This window comes from Oncorhynchus clarkii, chromosome 28 (genome assembly GCF_045791955.1).
Source record: "Oncorhynchus clarkii lewisi isolate Uvic-CL-2024 chromosome 28, UVic_Ocla_1.0, whole genome shotgun sequence".
NCBI classification, from domain to species: domain Eukaryota; kingdom Metazoa; phylum Chordata; class Actinopteri; order Salmoniformes; family Salmonidae; genus Oncorhynchus; species Oncorhynchus clarkii.
In genome coordinates this window covers 6,345,440-6,367,939 of record NC_092174.1, presented here as the reverse complement: position 1 = coordinate 6,367,939, position 22,500 = coordinate 6,345,440, and the positions used below count along the sequence as shown (strand labels likewise).

The 22,500-nt window shown below is 42.3% G+C and overlaps 1 protein-coding gene across 26 annotated transcripts in view; it reads left to right on the top strand.

Moving 5' to 3' along the window:
• LOC139387551 (disks large homolog 1) overlaps positions 1–22,500 on the top strand; it is a 262,524-nt gene that overhangs the window by 196,709 nt on the left and 43,315 nt on the right. For all 26 annotated transcript variants that reach the window (XR_011629189.1, XM_071133865.1, XM_071133868.1 and 23 more), the window contains 2 exons: positions 15,148–15,304; positions 15,716–15,818. Coding sequence is in view for 25 of the 26 variants with exons in the window: in XM_071133865.1 (XP_070989966.1) it covers positions 15,148–15,304; positions 15,716–15,818 (260 nt within the window). In the remaining variant the exon portion in view is untranslated. The remainder of the gene's footprint in view (positions 1–15,147; positions 15,305–15,715; positions 15,819–22,500) is intronic.

The window sequence follows — 22,500 nt, the reverse complement described above, 5'->3', positions numbered from 1 at the left end:
TAACCAGGTAGGCTGGTTGAGAACAAGTTCTTATTTGCAACTGCGACCTGGCCAAGATAAAGCATAGCAATTCAACACATACAACAACACAAAGTTACACATGGAATAAACAAAACATAGTCAATAATACAGTAGAAAAAAGATTGGTGATTTTTGCAGTTCATTTCAGTCATTGGCAGCAGAGAATTGGAAGGAAAGGCGACCAAAGTAGGAATTTGCTTTGAGGGTGACCAGTGAGATATACCTGCTGGAGTGGGGCTTTACCTAGCAGAGACTTGTAGATAACCTGTAGCCAGTGGGTTTGGTTACGAGTATGAAGCGAGGGCCAACCAACGAGAGCGTACAGTTGAGTAGAGTTGGAGGCTATTTTATAGTTGACAACGCCAAAGTCGAGGATCGGTAGGATGGTCAGTTTTACGCGGGTATGTTTGGCAGCATGAGTGAAGGATGCTTTGTTGCGATATAGGAAGCCGCTTCAAGATTTAATTTGGGTTTGGAGATGCTTAATGTGAGTCTGGAAGTAGAGTTTACAGTCTAACCAGACACCTAGGTATTTGTAGTTGTCCACATATTCTAAGTCAGAGCTGTCCAGAGTAGTGATGCTCGACGGGCGGACAGGTGCGAGCAGTGATCGGTTAAATAGCGTGCATTTAGTTTTACTTGCATTTAAGAGCAGTTTGAGGCCACGGAAGGCGAGTTGTATGGCATTGAAGCTCGTCTTGAGGTTAGTTAACACAGTGTCTAAAGAGGTGCCAGAAGTATACCGAATGGTGTCGTCTGCGTAGATGTGGATTAGAGAATCACCAGCAGCAAGAGCGGCATCTTTGATGTATACAGAGAAGAGAGTCGGCCCGAGAATTGAACCCTGTGGCACCCCCATAGAGACTGCCAGAGGTCCGGACAACCGGCCCTCTGATTTGACACACTGAACTCTATCAGAGAAGTAGTTGGTAAACCAGGCGAGGCAATCATTTGAGAAACCAAGGATGTCGGGTCTGCCAATAAGAATGTGGTGATTGACAGAGTTGAAAACCTTGGCCAGGTCGATGAATACGGCTGCACAGTAATGTCTCTTATCAATGGCGATTATGATGTCGTTTAGGACCTTGAGCGTGGCTGAGGTGCACCCATGACCAGCTCTAAAACCAAATTGCATACCGGAGAAGGTACGGTGGGATTCGAAATGGTCTGTTATCTGTTTGTTAACTTGGCTTTTGAAGACCTTATAAAGACAGGGTAGGATAGATATAGGTCTGTAGCAGTTTGGGTCTAGTGACCGCGGCAGCTTTCCAATCTTTGTGAATCTCAGACGATACGAAAGAGAGGTTAAACAGGCTAGTAATAGGGGATGCAACAATTTCGGCAGATAATTTTAGAAAGAGAGGGTCCAGATGGTCTAGCCCTGCTGATTTGTAGGGGTCCATATTTTGCAGCTCTTTCAGAACATCAGCTTTCTGGATTTGGGTGAAGGAGAAATGGTGGGGGCTTTTGCAGGTTTCTGTGAAGTGGGCAGTTGACCGGGGTAGGGGTAGCCAGGTGGAAAGCATGGCCAGCTGTAGAGAAATGCTTATTGAAATTCTCAATTATAGTGGATTTATCGGTGGTAACAATGTTTCCTAGCCTCAGAGCAGTGGGAAGCTGGGAGGAGGTGCTCTTATTCTCCATGGACTTTAGTGTCCCAGAAATTTTGTGTTTGTACTACAGGCTGCAAATGTCTGTGAAAAAGCTAGCCTTAGCTTTCCTAACTGCCTGTGTATATTTGTTCCTAACTTCCCTGAAAAGTTGCATATGACTTGGGCTATTCGATGCTAATGCAGAACGCCACAGGATGATTTTGTGCTGGTCAAGGGCAGACAGGTCTGGAGTGAACCAAGGACTATATCTATTCCTAGTTCTACATTTTTTGAATGGGGCGTGCTTATTTAAGATGGTGAGGAAGGCACTTTTAAAGAATAACCAGGCATCCTGTACTGACGGGATGAGGTCAATGTCATTCCAGGATACCCCGGCCAGGTCAGTTAGAAAGGCCTGCTCGCAGAAGTGTTTTAGGGAGCGTTTGACAGTGATGAGGGGTGGTCAATGCAGGCAATGAGGCAGTGATCGCTTAGATCTTTATTGAAAACAGCAGAGGTATATTTGGAGGGCGAGTTAGTTAGGGTGATATCTATGAGAGAGCCTATGTTTACGGATTTGGGGTTGTACCTGACAGGTACATTGATAATTTGTGTGAGATTGAGGGCATCAAACTTAGATTGTAGGATGGCCGGGCTGTTAAGCATGTCCCAGTTTAGGTCACCTAGTAGCACAAGCTCAGAAAACAGATGGGGGGCAATCAATACACATATTGTGTCGAGGGCACAGCTGGGGGCAGAGGGTGGTCTTTAGCAGGCAGCAACAGTGAGAGACTTGTTTCTGGAAAGGTGAGTTTTTAGAAGTAGAAGCTCAAATTGTTTGGGTACAGATCTGAATAGTAAGACAGAGCTCTGCAGGCTATCTTTGCAGTAGATTGCAACACCGTCCACTTTGGCAGATCTATCTTGGCGGAAAATGTTATAGTTAGGGATGGAGATTTCAGAGTTTTGGTGGTTTTCCTAATCCAGGATTCACACACGTCTAAGACATCTGGGTTGGCAGAGTGTGCTAAAGCAATGAGTAAAATTAACTTAGGGAGTAGGCTTCTAATGTTAACATGCATGAAACCAAGGCTTTTACGGTTACAGAAGTCAACAAATGAGAGCACCTGGGGAGTGGGAGTGGATCTAGGCACTGCAGGACCTGGATTAACCTCTACATCACCAGAGGAGAAGTTGGATAAGGGTACGGCTAAAGGCTATACGAACTGGCCGTCTAGCACGTTCGGAACAGAGAGTAAAAGGAGCAGGTTTCTGGGAACGATAGCATAGATTCTAAGTCATAGTGTAGAGACAAAGGTAAGGTAGGATGTGAGTACATTGGAGGTAAACCTAGGCATTGAGTAATGATGAGAGAGATAGTCTCTAGAGACGTTTAAACCAGGTGATATCATCGCATATGTAGGAGGTGGAACATCATGGTTGGTTAAGGCATATTGAGCAGGGCTAGAGGCTCTGTAGAGTCTACAGTGAAATAAGACAGTAATCACTAACCAGGACAGTAATGGACAAGGCATATTGATATTAGAGAGAGGCATGCGTAGCCAAGTGAACATATGGGTCCAGTGAGTGGTTAGGCTGGCTGGGGACACTGCGATTCAGACAGTTAGCAGGCCAGTGCTAACAAGCTAGCAGTTAGTAGACCGGGGCTAACAAGTTAGCACTTAACAGACCGGGGCTAGCAAGCCAGCAGTTCCAGATCGGGGAAAGCAAGCTAGCAGTTATCAGACCGGGGCTAGCGAGCTAGCAGTTAGTAGACCGGGGCTAGCAAGTTTGCAGAAGGGCCTTTGAGGGACATCGCGATGGAGGTAAGTCTGGTTTTGCCTCTTCGTGCGGTGACGTTGATAGACCAGTCGTGGGTTAGTAGGGTTCCAAGTAACTCTAGGTAGCTAGCAGGCCGCCATTAGCAGAATGGGCCTTCAGCGGACGTCGCGCCTGAGGGGCCTGTTGGAATCCTCGGGCAGATTATGTCGGTATTCCAGTCATAGAGGATCGACGGGGTTCCGTGCCCTGTACTGGCAGTAGGAAGGGGTCCGGATATTGTAGCCTAGGAGTGGGTTTCGGTGGTAGCCCAGGAGCCCTAGCCGGGATAGCTTCAGGCTAATTGGTGCTTGCTCCGGGATGGAAACGCTAGCCAGGAGTAGTTACCCGGGATTGCGGTTAGCTAATTGTGAAGATCCAGGTGAAAATGTTCAGAGTTTGCGGTAGGAATCCGGGGATATGGAGGGAAAAAATAGGTCCGTTATGCTCTGGTTTGAGCTAAAGGTTAGCTGATGACCGCTAGCAGTGGTTTGCTGACTGATAGCTGGTAGGTAGTTTGCTGGCTAGCTTCAGTTGAGGGATTCCAGATCCAAAGTAAATAGAAATACTTTAGAAAAATAAAGATCCATGCCACATTGGGAGAGGCGGGTTGTAGAAGAGTATTTAGAAGTTGAGGTTTAGGAAAATATTCAAAAAGATATGCAAAGAAAAATATATAAAAATATATACAAGGGACACGACAGGACAAATACGTCTGACAGCTACGCCATCTTGGATAGCCAAATAGAAGACATTTAAAACTAAATTGCACTAATAAGCATGCACCCATTAAGAAAATGACTGTAAAAACTGTTATTTCCCCTTGTATTGATGAAGAATTTAAAAATGTTATGGTTGAGAGGGATGAGGCAAAAGGTATGGCAATTAAGTCTGGCAGCCCAACTGATTCGCAAACGTGCTGCAAATTAAGAAATCATGTGACTAAACTAAATTAAAAGAAAAAGAAACTACACTATGAAACAAAGATCAATTTTATAAATAATGATACTAAAAAGCTTTGGGGCACCTTAAATAACATTTTGTGAAAAAAAGCCAACTTGGTCCTTCATTCATTGAATCAGATGGCTCATTCATCACAAAGCCCACTGATATTGCAAACTACTTTAATGACTTTTTCATTGGCAAGACAAGCAAACAAACGCTGACACGACACATTCAAGTATATCGGACCAAATGATGAAAGACAAGAATTGTACTATTGAATTCCGTAAAGTCAGTGTGGAAGAGGTGAAACAATTATTGTTGTCTATGAACAACGACAAGCCACCAGGGTCTGACAATCTAGATTGAAAATTACTGAGGATAATAGCAGATGATTTTGCCACTCCTATTTGCCACATCTTTAATTTAAGCCTACTAGAGAGTGTGTGCCCTCAAGGCTGGAGGAAAGCTAAAGTCATTCCGCTACCCAAGAATAGTAAAGCCCCTTTACTGGCTCAAATAGCTGACCAATCAGCCTGTTACCAACCCCTAGTAAACTTCAGGAAAGAATTGTGTTTGATCAGATACAATGCTATTTCACAGTAAACAAATTGACAACAGAATTTCAGCATGATTATAGGGAAGGACACTCAACAAGCACAGCACTTACACAAATGACTAATGATTGTCTGAGAGAAACTGATGATAAAATGATTGTGGGGGGCTGTCTTGTTAGACTTCATTGCAGCTTTTGACATTATCGATCAGTCTGCTGCTGGAAAAACTTACATGTTATGGCTTTACACCCCCTGCTATAATGTGGATAAAGAGTTACATGTCTAACAGAACACAGAGGGTGTTCTTTAATGGAAGCCTCTAAAATATAATCCAGCTAGAATCAGGAATTCCCCAGGGAAGCTGTTTAGGCCCCTTGCTTTTTTCAATTTTTACTAACGACATGCCACTGACTTTGAGTAAAGCAAGTGTGTCTATGTATGCAGATGACTCAACACTATACACGTAAGCTTCTACAGCGACTGAACTGACTGCAACAGTTCAGGACCTGCAGTTAGTTTGAGTGGGTGGCAAGGAATAAGTTAACCCTAAATATTTCTAAAACTAAAAGCATTGTATTTGGAAAAAAAACACTCACCTAAAGCCTAAACCTCAACTAAATCTTGTAATAAATAATGTGGAAATTGAGCAAGTTCAGATGACTAAACTGCTTGGACTAACCCTGGATTAAACTGTCATGGTCAAAACATGCAGTAGTAGCTAAGATGGGGAAAATACTGTCTATAATAAAGCGATGCTCTGCCTCTTAGCAACACTATAAACAAGGCAGGTGCTACAGGCGCTAGTTTTGTCACACCTTGACTACTGTTTGGTCATGTGGTCAGGTGCCACAAAAAAGGACTTTGCAATTGGGATAAAAGGGATATTGCAATTGGCTCAGGACAGGGCAGCACAGCTGGCCCTTGGATGTACACAGAGAGCTAATATTAATAAAATGCATGTTAATCTCTCCTGGCTGAAAGTAGAGGACAGATTGACTTCAACACTCATTTTATTTATGACATGTTGAATGCACCGAGCTGTCTGTCTAAACTACTGGCACACAGCTCGGACACCCATGCATACCCCACAAGACATGCCACAGTCTCTTCACAGTCCCCAAGTCCAGAACAGACTATAGGAGGCACACAGTACTACATAGAGCCTTGACTACATGGATCTCTATTCCACATCAAGTAACATACGCAAGCAGTAAAATTTGATTTTAAACAGATAAAAACAGACACATGCATACGCACACACAAATACACACAGAATATCATACGCACTATACATACACATGCATTTAGTACTGTAGAAAAACTCAGCAAAAAAAGAAACGTCCCTTTTTCAGAACCTTGTCCTTCAAAGATAATTAGTAAAAATCAAAATAACTTCACAGATCTTCATTGTAAAAGGTTTAAACACTGCTTTCCATTGTTCAATGAACCATAAACAATTAATGAACATGCACCTGTGGAACGGTTGTTTAGACACTAACAGCTTACAGACTGTAGGCAATTAAGGTCACAGATATGAAAACTTAGGACACTAAAGAGGCCTTTCTACTGACTCTAAAAAACACCAAAAGAAAGTTGCCCAGGGTCCCTGCTCATCTGTGTGAACGTGCCTTAGGCATTCTGCAAGGAGGCATGAAGACTGCAGATGTGGCCAGGGCAATAAATTACAATGTCCGTACTGTGAGACGCCTAAGACAGCACTACAGGGTGACAGGACGGACAGCTGATCGCCCTCGCAATGGCAGACCACGTGTAACAACACCTGCACGGGATCGGTACATCTTAACATCACACCTGCGGGACAGGTACAGGATGGCAAGAACAACTGCCCGAGTTAAACGAGAAACGCACAATCACTCTATCAGTGCTCAGACTGTCCGCAATAGGCTGAGAGGCTGGACTGGGGGCTTGTAGGCCTGTTATAAGGTAGGTCCTCACCAGACATCACCGGCAACAACATTGCCTATCGGCACAAACACACCGTTGCTGGACCAGACAGGACTGGCAAAAAGTGGTCTTCACTGACGAGTCGCGGTTTTGTCTCAACGGGCGTGATGGTTGGATTCGCCTTTATTGTCGAAGGAATGCACGTTACACCGAGGCCTGTACTCTGGAGCAGGATCGATTTGGAGGTGGATGGTCCGTCATGGTCTGGGGCGGTGTGTCATCAGACTGAGCTTGTTGTCATTGCAGGCAATCTCAGCTCTGTGCGTTACAGGGACGACATCCTCCTCCCTCATGTGGTACCCTTCATGCAGGATCATCCTGACATGACCCTCCAGCATGACAATGCCACCAGCCATACTGCTCATTCTGTGCATGATTTCCTGCAAGACAGGAATGTCAGTGTTCTGCCATGGCCAGCGAAGTGCCCGGATCTCAATCCCATTGAACATGTCTGGGACCTGTTGGATCGGAGGGTGAGGGCTAGAGCTATTCCCCCCAGAAATGTCTGGGAACTTGCAGGTGCCTTGGTGGAAGAGTGGGATAACATCTCACAGCAAGAACTAGCAAATCTGGTGCAGTCCATGAGGAGGAGATGCACTGCAGTACTTAATGCAGCTGGTGGCCACACCAGATACTGACTGTTACTTTTGATTTTGACCCCCCCCCCCCCCCTTTGTTCAGGGACACATTCCAATTCTGTTAGTCACACGTCTGTGGAACTTGTTCAGTTTATGTTTCAGTTGTTGAATCTTGTTATGTTCATAGAAATATTTACACATGTTAAGTTTTCTGAAAATAAACGCAGTTGACAGTGAGAGGACGTTTCTTTTTTTGCTGAGTTTGTGTTTGTGGTGGAGTAGGGGCCTGAGGGCACACAGTGTGTTTTTAAAATTGCATAAACTGCCTTAATTTTGCTGGACCCCCGGAAGAGTATCTGCTGCTTTGGCAGCAGCTAATGGGGATCAATAATAAATACAAATACATTGTTGCTCTGTCCAAGGAAAAAATATGGTTGGTTTTCAGACCAATGGAAAGAAAAGGGGGTCAACTATGTCTTGGCCCGTGTTTGAAACCCTGATGATGCATTGGTACACTTATTTATTTCAGGAATGAAGGCCTCATCTGAAGAGTTCGAGACATATTATTGGTGTGGTTCACTGTTTTCATGGATCTGGCCATCTGAGAAACGCGCTTGAATAAAGACGTCCTGGAACGTGCACAGAACTTGCTGACACTGACATCATGTCACAGTGTTTCGTTAAGAATGAAGATGGACATGGCTATGAGAAGTGTGCTAAGGCCAGACAGAAGAGATTACTCTAAATAAATGTTGTTCACCAGATAAAAATGGTGACGGGGAGAGGAGGGTAAATTATCTTTGCAATTTTCACTTTTAGATACAGAAGTTCTACTGGTTGATTTAGCACACTGCGCAGCTATCTATCTAACATTCGCTAGCACTTCTGTCCTCAATACTGGCTAGGAAATGTTTGCTTGCTAGCATTAGGTAAAACCTAAAACGTCTTTTTGAATATAGATATTCTGCTAGACTATTTAGCACAAGATAATCTGTGGCATGATACAGTTAGTTGGATCACGTTTTCTGGCTAGTTAGCTTGGCTCACTAGCTAATAAACTGTAGCTGCCAGCTAGCTAGCTAACATAGACATGACAGAATTTCCATGCAATTTGTTAAAGCTAGCCTTTTTTGGATTAGCATGCTACATAGCTAGTTATCCAACTTTTGAACTCCGGTACAATCTCTAGCTAGGTAGCTGTTAAATTAGCTAACGTAAACTCACCCCATTCCGTACAAATGTGCGCAACCGCAACATGCAAACGAGGCTACAAACAAAACGAAATGGGACTGTAGCGACTGTGTTGGTGTCAAAATCGGGGGTGTGAACTAGGTTTTTAGTCAAGCGTTGATCGACATGGTAATGGCTCTATAGTATTGGAGAAAATTTGAAAAAACTGACCCTCCGTTAAATCTTGACGTGTCATGTCGTAACCTACAGCACGCATAAAGCAACTATTTCTGTCTTACAATCTCTCTCCACCAGGTGTAGCACTTTTATCATCCTTTAAAAACAAGAAATTGACAGTGACGGGGGTAAAGGGGAGATACCTAGTCATTTTTTGCATCATCATTGCATGCGATCATCATTCTCAAAGCCGCTGTTTACTTCTAAGATCACTTTAGCACCGCCCTTAAACCCGATTCAAATTCGTCACAAACCTTCAAATAGGTATGTAAATGACACATTATATAAACTCTTTACAGTGTTTTATTTACATTTTAGAGGCGATAAGTTGGACAGATCGAGTGGAAAAAAAGCACTTTTCCCACACAACATCTCTCCTTCTCACTATCACGCATTAGTTTTGCTTCCCCACGCGCCATTTTTAAAAAGACCGGACGGGGCTCATTGCCTGCTTGAATTATGCAGAAACGGGCATCGTTTAGGTCATGTAATTGATTCTGTTGGAAAGGGGAGAAATTGTGCTATACAATGGTATTGACATTACAGTTGATCTGGAAGTATTACGTTTTTGGGCCGCTAAAATAAGGGCAATTGTACAGACCATGTACGAGTTTACGTGAGTTTATGTTAGCTTGCGTTCTTTGTCAGCACACTAGTGGTTCCAATATTAAGACTAACTTACTATCTAGCTCGCAAACTAGCCAACTATCTACTGTATTAGCAACAATTGTGATAACTAGCTAACCCCTTTCATCTTTGATAGCAAGTAATGTTAAACACTAGCTAGCTATTATTATTATTAGCTAGCAGTGGATAACGTAACTAGCTTAAGCCTAAATGGTAGAAATCATGCTAATGATACTAAAATACTAGAGTTTCTGTTTCTGAGTTTCTGCATAAATTCCACTTCTCTCCCACAGATTCCCATAAGTCTCAGACTCCAGGATGGGAAATGCTTAACAAGAAAGAAACAGATGAGACCCTATCTTGTATTTGAAATAGATAAATTGGTTGTACATTTCTATTCTGACTTGTATTGTTAATAAGGGGAGAAAAACCAGGGGTGCCTTTATCTGAATTAGGTAGGGTACTCACTATACCAATGATAGGCTACAGATTTGAGTCAATGCAATTAAAATTGTTTTCCCAATGTTTCCTTCTATTCAATTAAATGTTGTTCTTACTATGTATTGCATGTTTGAAGACATATGCTGTTATATGTTTGCAACTCATTATTAAATGGACAGAAGGTTACCACTTTAAATGTTGATAACTCACTTGTTAATGGTCAGTGGATTTTAAAATAAGTGCACTTTAAAATAAGGTATAATTTTAGCAGTTATAAATGTTCATAGGTCTTTAACTTTAAAATATAGTATACCCTTAGTTTTTGTGACAAAACTATCAGTTGATTTGAAAATGCAATGGAAACACTGAACTTGAGATTTTTATTAGGTACATTTAAAAAGTATGCGAAAAAGTACATTTTGTGTGCATTACGTCATCACGCACTGATTTTGTCTGCAAAAGTCAATTTCGTGGAAACACACTGCTGGTGGTAAAATGCACATGTTTTCTTTATGCGGATTGTAGAGTATTTTCTTAAATCTGTCGCCAATTGGTTGGAAAATTAGCTAGTCTCTCCCTATTCCTCTTCTTTTTTCTCAATATAGGGAGGGGTCATTTGGCATGCATGGCAAAGAGGGCTTCATTATGAGGGTGGCAAAATCAAGAGGACATCACTCCAGCCCCTGAAAAAAACACTGAGTTTTATCCATTAGTACACACCATAGTAAATTGTATCAAAACCGTAATGAAAACATTTATTGGACATGTTCAAGTCTGTATCTTCGGTTTGGTTCCTAATTAATTTGACCCTGATCTGACAAGAGCATACAGCATGACCCAAAGTAGATAACCTAATAACCTAACCTAATGTTTAACAGATCTGTTGTGTATGGTGTAGTCACATCATAGTCAAGTTTTTGAACCATTTGACAGGTTTTTTAGAAGTGTGTGTGTGTGTGTGTGTGTTTTTTTACACATACCTTATATACATACGTTTTCAGACACTTTGCTATGAGACTCGAAATTGAGCTCAAGTGCATCCTGTTTCCATTGATCATACGAGCTAAATCTACCAGACGAGCTAAATCACTTCTACGCTCGCTTCGAGGCAAGCAACACTGAGGCATGCATGAGAGCATCAGCTGTTCCGGACGACTGTGATCACGCTCTCCGTAGCCGACGTAAGACCTTTAAACAGGTCCACATACACAAGAATGTGGGGCCAGACGGATTACCAGGACGTGTGCTCCGGGCATGTGCTGACCAACTGTCAGGTGTCTTCACTGACATTTTCAACATGTCCCTGATTAAAACCTCTTTAAGCTAGGGGGCACTATTTTTATTTTTGGAAAAATAACGTCCCAAAGTAAACTGCCTATTTCTCAGGACCAGATGCTAGAATATGCATATAATTGACAGCTTAGGATAGAAAACACTCTAAAGTTTCCAAAACCGTAAAAATATTGTCTGTGAGTATGACAGAACTGATATTGCAGGCGAAATCCTGAGAAAAATCCAATCAGGAAGTGACTCTTATTTTGAAACCCCTGTCTTTCTATGCATCCCTATTGCCCATTGAAAGGGATATCGACCAGATTCCTTTTTCTGTGGCTTCCCTAAGGTGTCTACAGCCTTTAGACGTAGTTTCAGGCCTTTATTTTGAAGAATGAGTGTAAACGTCCACATTGCGTAAGTGGTCAGTTGTTGGCGCTGTGTGATTTTTGCGCTAAACAGAGAGGTAGCCATTTTTCCTCCCGGTCCTAGTGAAAAGCCAACTGTGCCGGTTGATATATTATCGAATAGATATTTGAAAAACACCTTGAGGATTGATTATAAAAAACGTTTGCCATGTTTCTGTCGATATTATGGATATTTTTTGGAATTTTTGTCTGCGTTGTCGTGACCGCTATTTCCGGTGGATTCCTAGGCATAACGCATCAAACTAACGGAGGTATTTGGATATAACAAATAACTTTATGGAACAAAAGGAACATTTGCTGTCTAACTGGGAGTCTCGTGAGTGAAAACATCCGAAGCTCATCAAAGGTAGACGATTCATTTGATTGCTTTTCTGATTTTCGTGACCAAGTTACCTGCCGCTAGGTGTACGTAATGTTTTGTTAGTATATTGATAAACTTACACAAACGCTTGTATTGTTTTCGCTGTAAAGCATAATTTCAAAATCTGAGATGACAGGGTGATTAACAAAAGGCTAAGCTGTGTTTCGCTATATTTCACTTGTGATTTCATGAATATGAATATTTTCTAGTAAGATTATTTGACCGTTGCGCTATGCTATTTAGCATAGTTGATGACAATTATCCCAGATCCGGGGGGGAGGGGTGGTTCCAAGAGGTTAAGTCTGTAATACCAACATGTTTCAAGCAGACCACCATAGTCCCTGTGCCCAAGAACACAAAGGCAATCTGCCTAAATGACTACAGACCCGTAGCGCTCACGTCTGTAGCCATGAAGTGCTTTGAAAGGTTGGCAGGCTCACATCAACACCATTATCCCAGAAACCCTAGACCCTTTCCAATTTGCATACCGCCCAAACAGATCCACAGATGATGCAATCTCTATTGCACTCCACACTGCCCTTTCCCACCTGGACAAAAGGAACACTTAAGTGAGAATGCTATTCATTGACAACAGCTCAGCGTTCAACACCATAGTACCCTCAAAGCTCATCCCTAAGCTAAGGATCCAGGGACTAAACACCTCCCTCTGCAACTGGATCCTGGACTTCCTGATGGGCCACCCCCAGGTGGTGAGGGTAGGTAGCAACGCATCTACCACGCTGATCCTCAACACTGGAGCTCCCCAGGGGTGCGTGCTCAGTCCCCTCCTGTACTCACTGTTCAGCCACGACTGCATGGCCAGGCACGACTCCAACACCATCAAGTTTGCAGACGACACAACAGTGGTAGGCCTGATCACCGACAACGACGAGACATCCTATAGGGAGGAAGTCAGAGACCCAAGAAGACTCGAGGCTGTAATCGCTGCCAAAGGTGCTTCATCAAAGTACTGAGTAAAGGGTCTGAATACCTATGTGAATGTAATATTTTTTTATTTTTTATTTATTATAAATGGGCAAAAAAAAAGACCTGTTTTTGCCATGTCGTTATGGGGTATTGTGTATAGATTGATGAGGGAAAGAACAATTTATACATTTTTAGAACAAGTCTGTAACCTAAAAAAATTGAAAAAGTCAAGGGGTCTAAATAATTCCGAAGGCACTGTACTTTTTTGTTGAGTAGTGTATATTCTTCAAGAATCAATTGGTATGTATAATTAATTTATAAGTCAAAAATTGAATGTAGCAACTGCAGATGGCCCCTTTTAACACTAGAACTGCTAAAGCAGTCATTTTGACTGCTCCTGAATCAAACGGTTATGTTACTCTGCCATTTTTAAGTCATGTTCCCTTCCGTTGGCTTTTCCTAAATAAGTCTATATAACACACTGTCGGTGTTAAAATCTTAAAATCACAAACAGAACTGGAGTTATAACCAGTTTTAGGAGGGCATTTCATTTTTATAATGGTTTTCTCCCGTAGCTACTCCTTCCCCCGACAGTAGGGCCTTCTCTACTCCTTCTTCCAACAGTTGAAAGTGCATTGCCCAGCTGATGACCAGCCCAAAAATTGCATCAAAAATTGAACTAAACAATACCACAAATTTCACACACACAACATATTAAATACGTTATGTAAAGTATGATGCAGAGAATGGGTGAGTTGATGAGCTCGGGGAAGCGAACACGGCATAATTGTGTAATTACCAATTGTGAATGAAAAACAGGGCAGGCCATTCTATTTTCTTGATCTGTTATAATTATAATATCAAAGTGGTATGTATCCTAAATCAGTCCACAGAATCCAGTCTCATTAGTCTACTCTGGCCTACTTTGAGTAGGCTACACAGTGAAAGCGTGCTTAATTGTACATGCTGGCTTTCAATATCTGGGAAAAGATCCACATCGGGCAGCAGATGAGCAACTGCCAGAGAATGTGGTGATGAGGTTTGAGGTAAGGGGAGAAATGTGACCATGGACAATTGCCCGGCACCATGAACAAAGTGAGACGGGAGCTCCCTATGCGCAAAATAAGGCACCTGCACAGCGGTGCTGAAAAATTACAGGACAAAGGGGACTCAATAAAGAGAGAACCGGAGACTGTTATGCACTACAACTAAACAAAGGTATGTCAGTGTGTTACGAAGATTTGTGTCAACTGTTAGGACAAGCGTTAACCGCTAAATAAAATCTGATGCCATTGTGTGAAGACGCACTGGCACGAGCTCGATTGCTGTCATATCAAATCTTATATCCATTATAATGGCATTATTGCGTTTGTGCAGATTTTCACTTTATCAAGGCCACTTGCCGCTTATGTTTAGGCTAGTGATGTTTTCATATTTGACAAGACGTCTTGCTGACTGTGGGTGTTGGTAGTTGGGGTATTTGTTTCATTTTGTCATAAAAATAAGATATTACCGTGTTCCAGCACTGAAGTTCTGGTTCATAGTTGTAACAGGCATTCCACAAATAAAATTGATTGAACAGATGAATTTGTTTGTTTTTGTTTTTACGTATAGCCTACAGTAACCTAAATTAATGAAATGTTAGAATGTTGCAGTCAGAATGACTTGAGGCCAAGCGGTTCTAGTGGTAAAAAAATCAATGGGTAATATATAATAGTGATTGAAACAAGATTTAAGCATTTAAGAGATGAAGAACCATCCAGATTGCGCTTAAGTAATACATAGTAAAATGTCATCTCTCCAGCCTTGTATCCTTATTGTGCCACACATCACGAGAATTAACATGGCCATTTTCCCCCTAGTGGTTGTATATTAAAATGACATGTATTGGTTCAATAGTTCAAAACATTGATGTTATAGTGCAGTTATAATGAAATTGCAAGATTTACAGTATGTAGTGTGAGAGGTGAATCAAGCACTGTAGTAGCAATAGCAGTGTTGTGTGTTGTTTTGTAATATGTTAATACGATGTTACTACTGTGACTTACTACACAGGTATAAGAGCATACTTAATCTAAAATGTTACCTTTTGATGTTTTTGTTTTTTAATCTTTGGACTTTACTACGAGGATTCACAACCACCACCATATTACTTTAGAGAAATAATCTGACTGAGGACTTTATCCATTATTCTTTGTCGTGTCTTCCCAGAGAGCCCAGGAAGGTGGTGCTCCACAGAGGGGCGACAGGCCTGGGCTTCAACATAGTGGGTGGAGAGGACGGAGAGGGCATCTTCATCTCCTTCATCCTGGCAGGGGGACCTGCAGATCTGTGTGGCGAGCTGAGGAAAGGAGACCGCCTCGTCTCTGTAAGGATAACATAACACGTGCACACTCATGCTGGCACTCTAGCACGCACACCTGCACACACACACACCGAGTTTGCACACACACCGATTGTTGGGTATTGTGTGTAGATGTGTGAGGAAAAAACATCTATTTAATACATTTTGAATTCAGGCTGCAATAAAACAATGTGGAATAAGTCAAGGCGTATGAATACTTTCTGAAGGCACTGATATTTTTATTTTTTGAGTTTTTAAGTTGAGCTTTATTCTCCATTTGTCTGCTTTGCTACACTTGATCAGGTCGATATTGTAAAAGATAATGTGTTCTCGAACACTTGCCTGGTTGACTAAAGTTTTGTGAGAGCGAGGTTGCTTGATTAGCATGAACAGGAACCTGATGACTTGTCTACTTTCTGCTTTTCCCGCTTGCAGGTGAACGGGGTGGACCTCCGCAGCGCCACTCACGAGCAGGCGGCTGCGGCACTGAAAAATGCTGGGCAGACTGTAACCATCGTGGCCCACTACAGACCAGAGGGTGAGTCATTATGTGACGTCATCAGCGAGGGGCATCACTGTCATGTTTTTCTTTTGTATTTGTACTTATGTATGCGGTTCTGAAGGTGTGAGCGTCACTGCTAGACTAGAGTCCGGGTAAGTTAACTCCTTTATTGCTCCTGCTGCTCCTGCTGAACACAACACTGGGGCATATTCAGGTAGTTCACACAGCTAGAGATGGAGCGTAATAAAGCAGACATGATTGTTTTACCATGTGGAGAAGCGCTCTCTCATTTCACTTGACTGACTGGGCATATTACTGCTGTGTGGCTAACTAAATCAGGAGTTGGACTACTATTGGATCAAACACCTGCTTTGATATACTAGTGTGGTGCTCTTAGGTAATTGAATTACCACAGTAGATATCTGCTTATAGCAAGCTTGAATGCAATATGTAATGTTTTACCAATGGCTGCTAAAACCACGTACGGCAAGTAATCACCTTGTGTTCTGTGGAGATGCTAAATAGCCTACTGTAAGCCCATTGTTATCTGCACTTACAGTACCAGTCCAAAAGTTTGGACACATGTATTCATTCAAGGGTTTTTCTTTATGTTGACTACTATGAAATAAAACATATGGAATGTAGTAACCAAAAAAGTGTTAAACAAATCAAAATATATTTTATTTTCTTTAAAGTAGCCACCCTTTGCCTTGATGACAGCTTTGCACACTTGGCATTCTGTCAACCAGCTTCACCTCGAATGCTTTTCCAACAGTCTTTAACTTCTTATGGCTGGGGGCAGTATTGAGTAGCTTGGATGAATAAGATGCCCAGAGTAAACTGCCTGTTACTCAGGCCCAGAAGCTAATATATGCATATTATTAGTATATTTGGATAGAAAACACTGAAGTTTCTAAAACTGTTTGAATGATGTCTGTGAGTATAACAGAACTCATATAGCAGGCATAAACCTGAGACAAAATCCAACCAGGAAGTTGGAAATCTGAGGTTTGTAGGTTTTCAAGTCTTTGCCTATCAGTGTAGAATTTGGTCCGATTACACTTCCTAAGGATTCCACTAGATGTCAACAGTCTTTAGAACCTTGTTTCAGGCTTCTACTGTGAAGGGGGAGAGAATAAGAGCTGTTGGAGTCAGGTGTCTGGCAGAATGCGTGAGCCCTTGAGAGTTAGCTGCGTTTCATTTCCTTTCTAAAGACAAAGGAATTGTCCGGTTGGAATATTATTGAAGATTTATGATAAAAACAGCCTAAAGATTGACATCGTTTGACATGTTTCTACGAACTGTAATGGAACTGTCGTCGGAACTAAGTGCCTGCCCCTTGTGAATTTGGATTTGTGAACTAAACGCGCGAACATAAAGGAGGTATTTGGACATAAATGATGGACTTTATCGAACAAACAAAACATTTATTGTGGAACTGGAATTCCTGGGAGTGCATTCTGATGAAGATCATCAAAGGTAAGTGAATATTTATAATGCTATTTCTGACTTCTTTTGACTCCACAACATGGCAGGTATCTGTATGGCTTGTTTTGGTCTCTGAGCGCTGTACTCAGATTATTGCATGGTGTGCTTTTTCCGTAAAGCTTTTTTAAAATCTGACACAGCGGTTGCGTTAAGGAGAAGTATATCTTTAAGGAGTTCCCACATATGCTGAGCACTTGTTTGCTGCTTTTCCTTCACTCTGCGGTCCAACTCATCCCAAAACATGTCAATTGGGTTGAGGTCGGGTGATTGTGGAGGCCAGGTCATCTGATGCAGCACTCCATCACTCTCCTTCTTGGTCAAATAGTCCTTACACAGCCTGGAGGTGTGTTGGGTCATTGTCCTGTTAAAAAACAAATTAGAGTCCCACTAAGCACAAACCAGATGGTTTGACATATCGCTGCAGAATACTGTGGTGGCCATGCTGGTTAAATGTGCCTTGAGTTCTAAATAAATCAGACAGTGTCACCAGCAACGCACCCCCACACCATCATACCTCCACAGTGGGAACTACACATGCAGAAATCGCCCGTTCACCTACTCTGCGTCTCACAAAGACACGGCGGTTGGAACTAAAAATCTCAAATTTGGACTCATCAGACCAAAGGACATATTTCCACTGGTCAAATGTCCATTGCACGTGTTTCTTGGCAGAAGCAAGTCTCTTCTTCTTATTGGTGTCCTTTAGTAGTGGTTTCTTTGCAGCAATTCGACCATGAAGGCCTGATTCACGCAGTCTCCTCTAAACAGTTGATGTTGAGATGTCTGTTACTTGAACTCTGTGAAGCATTTATTTGGGCAGCAATTTCTCAGGCTGGTAACTCTCCTGCAGAGGATAAGTTCATTAGAGTTAACTCTGGGTATTCCTTTCCTGTGGCAGTCCTCATGAGAACCAGTTTCATCATAGCGCTTGATGGATTTTGACTGCACTTGAATAAACTTTCAAAGTTCTTGAAATTTTCCGGATTGACTGACCTTCATGTCTGAAAGTAATAATGAACTGTCGTTTCTCTTTGCTTATTTGAGCTGTTCTTGCATAACAAAATAGGGATATATTCTGTGTACCACTGCTACCTTGTCACAACACAACTGACTGGTTCAAATGCATTAATAAGGAAAGAAATTCCACAAATTGACTTTCAACAAGGTACACCTGTTAATTGAAATGCATTCCAGGGGACTACCTCATGAAGCTGGTTGAGAGAATGCAGAGAATGTGCTAAGCTTTTATCAAAGCAAAGGGTGGCTACTTTGGAGAATATATAATATATTTTGATTTGTTTAACACTTGTTTTATTACAATATGATTCCATTTGTGTTATTTCATAGTTTTGATGTCTACACTATTATTCTACAATGTAGAAAATAGTAAAACTAAAGAAAAGCCCTTGAATGAGTAGGTGTGTCCAAACGTTTGACTGGTACTGTACATGGGTTACATCATGCGCTGCAGATGTTTGTGATGACACTGAATGAGAACTCATTAATTGAAACTGAATCGATAGAAATGCTATTGATGCAAATATTTCAGAGGACATGGTTGGAACATGACTCAGGGTTGAGAGAGGGAGAGATGGGAAATACAAAGATAGAAGGATATATGGGAAATAAAAATTATATTTGAGAGGACGGGCTACTGAGAGGGGTTGAATTATTGTGTTGGGGAGGTTCAGAGAAAGAGCTAACTCTGCAAATAGCACTGCTGGGTGATTTGAAAAGTCATAGTCAATCGATCAATAATATAATAATATTTTTTGAAAAAAATGTACAATATGTAGAAAAATTGTGAATAGAAAGGTTCAGAACTTTTGTCACAGCACAGTTGAAAATACATGGTAATTAGAAAAAAAAATGGATGGTGTTAAAAGATCAATGGCATTAAGAAGGAAAGAAGAATAAAAGGAAACACCTGTTAATTGAAATGCATTCTAGGTGACTACCTCATGAAGCTGGTTGAGAGAATGCCAAGATTGTGCAAAGCTTTCATCAAAGCAAAGGGTGGCTACTTTGAAGAATCTAAAATCTAAAATATATTTTGATTTCTTTAACTTAACACTTTTTTGGTTTCTACATGATATTGATTACTACATGATTCCATTTAGTAGTTGCATAGTTTGTGTTAAGTGAGAGATTGGGAGGGGTAGAAGGGAGCTGAAGGGTGGGAGAAAAAAACAAGGTAACTAAGGTCAAATATACTGTGTCTGTAAAATGTTTAGAACGTTTGTGAAACAGCACAGTTAAAAATATAAGGCAAATAGAATCAAACTGGATGGTCTTCAGAGATAGATGGGAGGGGTTGAGGGTAGCTGAAAAGGGTATTCCTTGCCAAAAGTTTTGAGAATGACACAAATCTTAATTTTCACAAAGTCTGCTGCCTCAGTTTGTATGATGGCAATTTGCATATACTCCAGAATGTTATGAAGAGTGATCAGATGAATTGCAATTAATTAAGTCCCGATTTGCCATGCAAATGAACTGAATCCCCAAAATACATGTCCACTGCATTTCAGCCCTGCCACAAAAGGACCAGCTGACATCATGTCAGTGATTCTCTCGTTAACACAGGTGTGAGTGTTGACGAGGACAAGGCTGTAGATCACTCTGTCATGCTGATTGTGTTCGAATAACAAACTGGAAGCTTCAAAAGGAGGGTGGTGCTTGGAATCATTGTTCTTCCTCTGTCAACCATGGTTACCTGCAAGGAAACAAGTGTCGTCATCATTGCTTTGCACAAAAGGACTTCACAGGCAATATTGCTGCCAGTAAGATTGCACCTAAATCAACCATTTATCGGATCTTCAAGGAGAGCGGTTCAATTGTTGTGAAGAAGGCTTCAAGGCACCCAAGAAAGTCCAGCAAGGACCGTCTCCTAAAGTTGATTCAGCTGCGGGATCGGGTCACCACAAGTACAGAGCTTGCTCAGGAATGGCAGCAGGCAGGTGTGAGTGCATCTGCACGCACAGTGAGGCGAAGACTTTTGGAGGATGGCCTGGTGTCAAGAAGGGCAGCAATGAAGCCACTTCTCTCCAGGAAAAACATCACTGACAAACTGATATTCTGCCAAAGGTACAAGGATTGGACTGCTGAGGACTGGGGTAAAGTCATTTTCTCTGATGAATCCCCTTCCTGGTTGTTTGGAGCATCCGGAAAAATGCTTGTCAGGAGAAGACAAGGTGAGCACTACCATCAGTTCTGTGTCATGCCAACAGTAAAGCATCCTGAGATCATTCACGTGTGGAGTTGCTTCTCAGCCAAGGGAGTGGGCTCACTCACAATTTTGCCTAAGAACGCAGCCATGAATAAAGAATAGTACCAACACATCCACCGAGAGCAACTTCTCCCAACCATTCAGGAACAGTTTGGTGAAGAACAATGCCTTTTCCAGCATGATGGAGCACCTTGCCATAAGGCAAAGTGATATACACTGCTCAAAAAAATAAAGGTAACACTTAAACAACACAATGTAACTCGTCAATCACACTTCTGTGAAATCAAACTGTCCACTTAGGAAGCAACACTGATTGACAATAAAGTTCACATGCTGTTGTGCAAATGGAATAGACAACAGGTGGAAATTATAGGCAATTACCAAGACACCCCCAATAAAGGAGTGGTTCTGCAGGTGGGGACCACAGACCACTTCTCAGTTCCTATGCTTCCTGTTCCTTTTGGTCACTTTTGAATGCTGGCGGTGCTTTCACTCTAGTGGTAGCATGAGACGGAGTCTACAACCTACACAAGTGGCTCAGGTAGTGCAGCTCATCCAGGATGGCACATGCAAGATGTGGCAAAAAGGTTTGCTGTGTCTGTCAGCGTAGTGTCCAGAGCATGGGGGCGCTACCAGGAGACAGGCCAGTACATCAGGAGACGTGGAGGAGGCCGTAGGAGGGCAACTACCCAGCAGCAGGACCGCTACCTCCGCCTTTGTGCAAGGAGGAGCACTGCCAGAGCCTTGCAAAATGACCTCCAGCAGGCCACAAATGTGCATGTGTCTGCTCAAACGGTCAGAAACAGACTCTGAGTGCAGGACGTTTGGCATTTGCCAGAGAACACCAAGATTGGCAAATTCGCCACTGGCGAATTCACAGATGAAAGCAGGTTCACACTGAGCACATGTGACAGTCTGGAGACGCCGTGGAGAACGTTCTGCTGCCTGCAACATCCTCCAGCATGACCGGTTTGGCGGTGGATCAGTCATGGTGTGGTGGCATTTCTTTGGGGGGCCGCAACAGCCCTCCCATGTGCTCGCCAGAGGTAGCCTGACTGCCATTAGGTACCGAGATGAGATCCTCAGACCCCTTGTGAGACCATATGCTGGTGCGGTTGGCCCTGGGTTCCTCCTAATGCAAGACAATGCTAGACCTCATGTGGCTGGTTTATGTCAGCAGTTCGTGCAAGAGGAAGGCATTGATAGTATGGACTGGCCCGCCCGTTCCCCAGACCTGAATCCAACTGAGCACATCTGGGACATCATGTCTCGCTCCATCCACCAACGCCACGTTGCACCACAGACTGTCCAGGAGTTGGCGGATGCTTTAGTCCAGGTCTGGGAGGAGATCCCTCAGGAGACCATCCGCCACCTCATCAGGAGCATGCCCAGGCGTTGTAGGGAGGTCATACAGGCACGTGGAGGCCACACACACTACTGAGCCTCATTTTGACTTGTTTTAAGGGCATTACATCAAAGTTGGATCAGCCTTTAATGTGGTTTTGAGTGTGACTCCAAATCCAGACTTCCATGGGTTGATAAATTTAATTTCCATTGATAATTTTTGTGTGATTTTGTTGTCAGCACATTCAACCATGTAACGAAAAAAGAATAAGAATATTTCATTCAGATTCAGGATGTGTTATTTTAGTGTTCCCTTTATTTTTTTGAGCAGTGTATATTATATATATATATATATTGCATGAAATAAGTATTTGATCACCTACCAACCAATAACAATTTGAGGTGTCACAGACCTGTTAGTTTTTCTTTAAGAAGCCCTCCTGTTCTCCACTCATTACCTGTATTAACTGCACCTGTTTGAACTCGTTACCTGTATAAAAGACACCTGTCCACACACTCTATCAAACAGACTCCAACCTCTCCACAACGGCCAAGACCAGAGAGCTGTGTAAGGACATCAGGGATAAAACCGTAGATCTGTACAAGGCTGGGATTGGCTACAGGACAATAGGCAAACAGCTTGGTGAGAAGGCAACAACT